This window comes from Lolium rigidum, chromosome 3, assembly GCF_022539505.1.
Source record: "Lolium rigidum isolate FL_2022 chromosome 3, APGP_CSIRO_Lrig_0.1, whole genome shotgun sequence".
Classification (NCBI taxonomy): domain Eukaryota; kingdom Viridiplantae; phylum Streptophyta; class Magnoliopsida; order Poales; family Poaceae; genus Lolium; species Lolium rigidum.
Genome location: NC_061510.1, coordinates 387,706,641 through 387,715,052, shown reverse-complemented (window position 1 = coordinate 387,715,052; position 8,412 = coordinate 387,706,641). Strand labels below are relative to the sequence as shown.

The window sequence follows — 8,412 nt, the reverse complement described above, 5'->3', positions numbered from 1 at the left end:
CTTGGAGCGCCCTTCCTTGTGGGTCGGCCTGGTGCGGCCTTGTCGTCCTTGTTCGCGTCGCATGTTAGTGTCTCACTGCCAGGATAGGTCTATGCTTCACAATTTGCAATCCAACCAAATGCCAAATTTCAAACCAGCGAAACGTTTGTTTATGTTTAGCAGAGAATCAATGCTGACCCACGGCTGAGCAATCAGGGCTGATTTGCTGACGCAGCTAAGCCAATGAAACCAATAAACTCCAAAAGTAATCCGTGCGGAGACCACGTTCCCCCTCGTGCTCCATACCAATGCACTTGTTTGCCACACCGAAACAACGACACTGACGGCGACATTCCCTTACGTGCGGGCCCGCGACCCACTGACCCCACCTGTCAGCCAGCCTCGCGCGCTCAGCAATCCGGTGCACGTAGCGACGGGTACCCCACGCGGGGCCCACGGGACATTCACTGCCGTCTCCCCCTAAAATAATTGCGGCTGCGGCGGCGGCGACTGCGATTCTCTTCTCCTCCCCCGAAAGCCCCCACTCGCTGGCTGCCTGCTCCGCGCGTTCGTCTCGTCTCCGGGAGGATAGCCCGCTCGCCGCTCTCCCCTCCGGTAAGATCTCTCCTCAGATGCTATGGAGTTCGATGTGTTTCAGCTTCCGTTTTGCGGCGGCGATGTGGAATCTGTAGTGTCTTTTCTTTTTATAGTTATTTTTTCTTGAAAGCGATGGAGTGGCTTTACCCATCGGAAAGGTGGTTTCTTGTTTACGACTAGAAACTTTCGAGGTAGGCGGTTTGCTTGGGTAGTTTTTTCTTTTCTCTTTTTTTTTCTGACCGGATTAACAGAGGGGTTCTGAATATGCATCTTCCGTTGGACGCAAGAGATGGATGATTTTTTCCGCTGATTGAGCCCTCGTTACCTCCGTCTCTCTTGCAATAAATCGAAGGGTTCATGTTTGATTGATGAAGTATGGGATTGATTGGCCTTGTTGTTGTTAGATTCGATGGAAGGTGACGGCTAATGTTTGTGTAGGCCAGTGGGGGGTTCCTGCAAGTGGTTTTGATAGTGGATCCATTGCATAAGTGGTTTTGGTAGTGGACACCGAAATGCCAATTTTTGGTTGGCCTTGTTGTGGTTTGATTCGATTGAAGGTGGCGGATAAATGTTTGGGTACTAGGACAGTAGGGTGTATCCTGTCAGTGATTTTGGTGGTGGTACCGAAATGCCCATCTTTTCCACTTGGTTAACATGATTGAAAATACTATGTTCAGACTATGCTTGATAAAAAAAAATGTTTGTCAAAATATATATATGCCTGGCCTGGATGGATGGGGTATTCTGGTGTACCAAATTTTTATTAATGAGGCTTTCGTCAGATATGAGGAAGACTGTTCCATAATGGCTGTTGATTGTTCTGAACTTCCATTAGAGAGATTTGAGGCTGAAGTTATTACTCATAATGGGTGTCCTATTGAATTGTACTGTTAGGTCTAACTGTTAAATTTATAGTTCCAAACATTCAATGGATTCGGTCAAAGCAATCACATCACATTGGACCAAATTTTTGTCAGGCACAAATATGTTTCGCTGGTACCAAGCTGGGTCTGTCTTATTTTTTAGTATATGACTGGATCTTATTGTTCCTATTCTGCAGTAAGCTCCAGATACGTGAAGATGTCAGAGCATTCTGGGAGCGCGACCGAAAAGATCATGCACAACATCATGGAGACCATCACTGACAAGCTCCCCAAGCAGAAGTCTGATAATATCATGAACAACATCATGGATACCATCTCTGACAAGCTCCCTAAGCAGAAGTCTGGCCATTTCGATCAAGCTTCAGTCTCCGACAAAGTGAACAAGATGTTTGGTCGCCAGAGGTCCCTCCATGGGGTTTTGGGTGGTGGAAAGTGTATGTGGATTTTCTCACTTCTCTGTTTTAGTTTTGTTCATGTGGGCTTATCTGATGCTTTTTGTTTGTGACTGTAGCTGCTGATGTGTTACTGTGGAGAAACAAGAAGATATCTTCCAGTGTTTTGGGTCTCGCAACAGCTATCTGGGTTTTCTTCGAGTGGCTTGATTACCACTTCTTGACAATCATTTCATTTGTCCTTGTCCTTGGAATGGTTGTTCAGTTTGTTTGGTCCAACTTCTCAAGCAAGCTAAACGGGTATGCAATTTATAGAGCATCTGAACTGTGTGTTTTTCTCTCGTACATTACATCATAATAGAGAGTTCTTTGCTGCTTTCAGATCTTCTAAAGTGCCCCGAGTTGAGATACCCGATGAGCTGTTTGTGAACATTGCTGTTGGGATTGGTGCCCAAGTAAATAAGTTCCTGGGTTTCCTTCAAGATGTGTCTTGTGAAAGAAACTTGAAGCATTTCGTAGTGGTACGTGGAGCTTTCTGGGTTCTTTTCTGTATTCATCATGGTGATCATTATATTAAATAGGAAAGTATAAAGAAAGTTAATCCTGCACACATAGATATTCTGTATGTTGATCTTCAACAGACGGATTTTTTTATGTCACGAGATGTTTCATTTCAGGCAATTGTCGGGTTGTGGGCTGCTTCTGTAGCTGGGAGCTGGTTCAATTTCCTAACTGTCATTTACATTGGTAAGAGGCCGCAACCTCTTATTTCTCTCAATTTTTTGCCACTGGGAAACAACATATTATTCATATTTTGCGAATGCGTGTATTTCTGCTGTATGCTTTAATGAAAATAATACCTGATTGCCTGTAACAGGGTTTGTCTGTGCTCACACACTTCCGGTGCTGTACGAGAAGTACGAGGACCAAGTCGACGAGTTCCTCTACAGCATTCTTGGCCTGCTCCGAGATCAGTACCAGAAGCTCGACAGCGGCGTCCTGAGCAGGATACCGAAGGGGAACAAGAAGACCGAGTAGATTGGACGGGCGCTCTGGATCATAAGAGTGAAAACCCCTGCTATCATTCTGCTTAACTGTGTGCTGCAGACCTGTAGTGTCAACTGTCATTTGTGAGCTTGTGTGCTTTCCTGAACAGAACGTCGGTTTATCGCACACCAGTTTAAATTCAACTGCACTGCATTCCTTTTGTTCACCCATTCATTAGTGGGATGCTGTGAACACATCAGCAAGTTGTATGCAGAAATTGGAGGTTGAGCTGAAATTCGTATTGCTATGTCTCGTAGAAAATGTTCAGATGAATATGCGAGTTACAGTTGCAAACTATATTGGCAAGGGAATGGAATTGTGTTTGTGGCCATCAAGGACCAGAATTGCTCACTGTCATCAATGAAATTGCCTTTTAATTTGTATCTTTGTTTTTGCCATTTTGGTGAAGGCTGCAATCTCATGCAGTTCATGCTCAAATTTCTCACTTTCTCCCCAAATTCTGGCCAAGTGATGCGAATTAAGTATGAAATACACGCATTTCTTTTGCTCCCCGGGTGCTTTATTGAAAAGGATTCTGCATCTCTGATGTCTCTTTTTGTTTGTCTTTTTTTTTCTGAGTGCGATGAAGACGTACACACGTGCTGCATGCTCAATGTTTCCACTCTGCAAACAATTCTGGTCAAAGGGTGCAGATTAAGTGACAATCAAGAATCTCAGTAAATAACAGAAATATAAACATATTGGGTTGTCTCCCATAAAGCTCTTTCTTTATATACTACAAGAAAAGTTGCCATGGCCAACGAAGTTGAAGTCGCGCCGTGGTTGCTGGTGCACCATGGCCGACGATTTTTGGTCTCTCCGTGGTGCATGTCAAAACCTTTTTTTTTTCGTTTTTGAGGCCACCTAGCCCGACGAAAGCGGACAAAACGTCGTGTATGGTGGCCCGGGACGTGGTGCATCACGAATTCTCGGGTTCGCCGGCCGAGTCAACGCAAATCCGCACCGCCCAGGGATGTAGGGCCCAGATGACAGCCTCTCTAGCATTTTTTTTCTCGATCGCGCCATCTCGTTCAACGCTCTCCGATCGAGCCGTTTACGATGCAGGATCATGGGTCCCGCATGTCATCCTCTATGAACCAAAATTCTTTCTTTTCTTGGATTTTTTTACCCCCTGATTTCTGGCTACTTCCTTTTTCTTTTGATCCCGTGCCGCCTTGGAAACGTTGAGACCGCTGCAGCTAAATGGGACCCGCATGTCATTCTCTATGAGCAATCAACTTTCTTTTCTTGGAGTTATTTTTGGCACCTCATATTTGGTCACTTGCCTTTTTCTTTCGATCCCCTGCCGCCTCTCAAACGGTGATACCGCTGCTGCTAAATAGGACCCGCATGTCATCCTCTATGTACTATAAAACTTTCTTTTCTTGGATTATTTTTGGCACCTCATATTTGGTCACATGCCTTTTTCTTTCGATCCCCTGCCGCCTCTCAAACGGTGATACCGCTGATGCTAAATGGGACCCGCATGTCATCCTCTATGTACTATAAAACTTTCTTTTCTTGGATTATTTTTGGCTTCTGATATTTCGTTACTTGCCTTTTTCTTTGGATCCCCTGCCGCCTCTCAAACGGTGATACCGCTGCTGCTAAATGGGACCCGTATGTCATCCTCTATGTACTATAAAACTTTATTTTCATGGATTATTTTTGGCTCCTGATATTTGGTCACTTGCCTTTTACTTTCGATCCCCTGCCGCCTCTCAAACGGTGATACAGCTGATGCAAAATGGGACCCGCATGTCATCCTCTATGTACATTCAAGTTTCTTTTCTTGGATTATTTTTGGCTCCTGATATTTGGTCACTTGCCTTTTTCTTTTGATCTCATGCCACATTTGAAACGTTGAGGAACCTGCTGGCTCATGGGACCCGCATGTCATCCTCTATGTGCTATAAAAGTTTATTTTCTTGGATTTTTTTTCACCCTCTGATTTTTGGCTATTTCCTTTTTCTTTTGATCCCCTGCCACCTTGGAAACGTTGAGTAAGCTGCTAACTCATGGGACCCGCATGTCATCCTCTATGTACAATCAAGTTACTTTTCTTGAATTATTTTTGGCTCCTGATATTTGGTCACTTGCCTTTTTCTTTCGATCTCATGCCACGTTTGAAACGTTGAGGAACCTGCTAGCTCATGGGACCTGCATGTCATCCTCTATGTACTATAAAATTTCATTTTCTTGGTTTTTTTCACCCTCTGACTTTTGGCTATTTCCTTTTTCTTATGAATCCCCTGCCGCCTTTGAAACGTTGTGGACTCTGCTGGCTCATAGGTCCCACATGTCAGCCTGTATGAACGATAAAGCTTTCCTTTCTTGGAGTTTTTTATTACCCCCTAATTTTTGGCTACTTTCTTTTTCTTTTGATCTCAAGTCGCATTTGAAACGTTGGGACCGCTGCTGCAAAATGGAACCCGCATGTCATCCTCTATGTACAATAAAAGTTTCTTTTCTTGGATTATTTTTCACCCTCAGATTTTTGGTCACTTGCCTTTTTCTTTCGATCTCATGCCGCTTTTGAAAACGTTGAGGAACCTGCTGGCTCATGGGACCCGCATGTCATCCTCTATGTACTATAAAAGTTTCTTTTCTTGATTTTTCACCCTCTGATTTTTGGCTATTTCCTTTTTCTTTTGATTCCCTGCCGCCTTGGAAACGTTGAGTAACCTGCTGACTCATGGGACCCGCATGTCATCCTCTATGTACAATCAACTTTATTTTTCTTTTGATCTCAAGCCGCATTTGATACGTTGAGACCGCTGCTGCTAAATGGGACCCGCATGTCATTCTCTATGTACAATAAAGTTTCTTTTCTTGGATTATCTTTGGCTTCTTATATTTTGTCACTTGCCTTTTTCTTTCGATCCCCTGCCGCCTTTGAAACGTTGAGTAAGCTGCTGGCTCATGGGTCCCGCATGTCATCCTCTATGAACAATAAAAGTTTCCTTTCTTAGAGTTATTTTTGACCCCTAATTTCTGGCTACTTCCTTTTTCTTTTGATCCCCTGCCGCCTTTGAAACGTTGAGGATTCTGCTGGCTCACGGGTCCCACATGTCAGCCTCTATGAACAATAAATCTTTCCTTTCTTGGAGTTATTTTGACCTCTAATTTCTGTCTATTTGCCTTTTTTTAAATCCTGTGTCGCCTTGGAAACGTTGAGGATGCTGCTGCCTCATGGGTCCCGCATGTCATCCTCTCAGAACGATAAATGTTTATTTTTTATTTTTTTACCAACTGATTTTTGGTTTATTTTTTCTTTCGATCCTCTGTCGTCTTTTAAACGTTGACGACGCTGCTGGCTCATGGGTCCCCGATGTCAGCCTCCCCGTACAAAAAACATGTGATATCTTCATTATTTTGCAGACAATAAACAGTGTATTTCGCTCTGAGCTATTGCAAACGAAAAAATAAATCTTTATTTTTAAATAAACAAACTTATATGTTGAATCTCCTTGTTTTTTGTTTTTGCGAAGCATATGACTTTTACTGTTTTGGAGTGGGCTAAAATTGTACGAGTCCAAAGGCGACCAGCAGGATAGTTCAAAGGCCCAGACAGCCAGATGCAGCCCAATTGAAATATTTCTTTTCTTGGATTTTTTTAACCCCCTGCTTTCTGGCTACTTCCTTTTTTTTTGGTCCTGTGCCGCCTTGGAAACGTTGAGACCGCTGCTGCTAAATGGGACCCGCATGTCATCCTCTATGTGCAATAAAAAATTCTTTTCTTGGATTATTATTTTTGGCTCCTGATATTTGGTCACTTGCCTTTTTCTTTCGATCTCATGCCACCTTTGAAACGTTGGGGAACCTGCAGGCTCATGGGACCCGCATGTCATCCTCTATGTACTATAAAAGTTCATTTTCTTGGTTTTTTTTCACCCTCTGATTTTTGGCTATTTCCTTTTTCTTTTGATCCCCTGCTGCCTTGGAAACGTTGAGTAAGCTGCAGACTCACGGGACCCGCTTGCAATCCTCTATGTAAAATCAACTTTCTTTTCTTGGAGTTTTTTTACCCCCTAATTACTGGCTTCTTTCTTTTTCTTTTGATCTCAAGCCGCATTTGAAACGTTGGGACTGCTGCTACAAAATGGGACCCGCATGTCATCCTCTATGTACAATAAAGTTTATTTTTGGCGATTTCCTCTTTTCTTTTGATCCCCTGCCGCCTTGGAAACGTTGAGTAAGTTGCTGACTCATGGGACCCGCATGTCATCCTCTATGTACAATCAACTTTCTTTTTTTGGAGTTTATTTTTGACCCCCTAATTTCTGGCTACTTTCTTTTTCTTTTGATCCCCTGCGTCTTTGAAACGTTGAGGATGCTGCTGCCTCATGATCCCGCATGTCAGCCTCTCAAAACAATAAATGTTTCTTTTAATGGATTTTTTTACCAACTGATTTTTGGTTTATTTTTTCTTTCGATCCCCTGCCGCCTTTAAAATGTTGACGACCCTGCTGGCTCATGGGTCCCTGATGTCAGCCTCTCGGTACAAGAAAACATGTGATATCTTGATTATTTTGCAGACAATAAACAGTATATTTCGCTCTGAGCTAGCAAACGGATAAATTAGATCTTTATTTTTACATAAACAAACTCATATGTTGAATCTCCTTGTTTTTTTTGTTTTTGCGGAACATATGACTTTCCTGTTTTGGAGTGGGCTGAAATCGTACGAGGCAAAATAGGACCCGCATGTCATCCTCTATGCACAATATATAAAAGTTTCTTTCGCGGATTATTTTTGGCTCCTGATATTTGTCACTTGCCTTTTACTTTCGATCTCATGCCAACTTTGAAACGTTGAGAACGCTGCTGCAAAATGGGACCCACATGTTATCCTCTATGTACAATAAACGCTTTTTCTTGGATTATTTTTGGGACCTGATATTTCTCACTTGCCTTTTTCTTTCGGTATCATGCCGCCTCTGAAACGTTGACGAAGCTGCTGGCTCGTGGGTCCCGCAAGTCATCCTCTAGGTAGAATAAAAGTTTCCTTTCTTGGAATTATTTTTACCCCTGATTTCTGGCTACTTCCTTTTTCTTTTGATCTCGTGCCGCCTAGGAAACGTTGAGACCGCTGCTGCAAAATGGGACCCGCATGTCATCCTCTATGTACAATAAAGTTTCTTTTCTTGAATTATTTTTAGCTCCTGATATTTGGTCACTTTCTTTTTCTTTCGATCCCAGGCCCTGATGCGCGTAGATGTACACGTCCGTTGGGAACCCCAAGAGGAAGGTATGATGCGCACAGTGGCAAGTTTTCCCTCAGTATGAAACCAAGGTTTAATCGAACCAGTAGGAGCCAAGAAGCACGTTGAAGGTTGATGGTCGCGAAATGTGATGCGGCGCAACACCGTGGATTCCGGCGCCAACGCGGAACCCGCACAACACAACCCAAGTACTTTGCCCCAACGAAACAGTGGAGGTTGTCAATCTCACCGGCTTGTCTGTAACAAAGGATTAAACGTATCGAGTGGAAGATGTTTGCAAAGAAAACA

At 43.3% G+C, this 8,412-nt stretch overlaps 1 protein-coding gene across 1 annotated transcript; it reads left to right on the top strand.

The window, feature by feature from the left end:
* The first annotated feature begins 576 nt into the window (after window positions 1–576).
* Window positions 577–3,234, top strand: LOC124704470 (reticulon-like protein B8). Its single transcript, XM_047236726.1, has 6 exons — window positions 577–594; window positions 1,637–1,894; window positions 1,972–2,152; window positions 2,235–2,373; window positions 2,530–2,599; window positions 2,730–3,234. Exons 2-6 carry the CDS (start codon window positions 1,657–1,659, stop codon window positions 2,888–2,890), a joined length of 789 nt encoding a protein of 262 aa, XP_047092682.1. The 5' UTR covers window positions 577–594; window positions 1,637–1,656; the 3' UTR covers window positions 2,891–3,234.
* The last annotated feature ends 5,178 nt before the right edge of the window (window positions 3,235–8,412 follow it).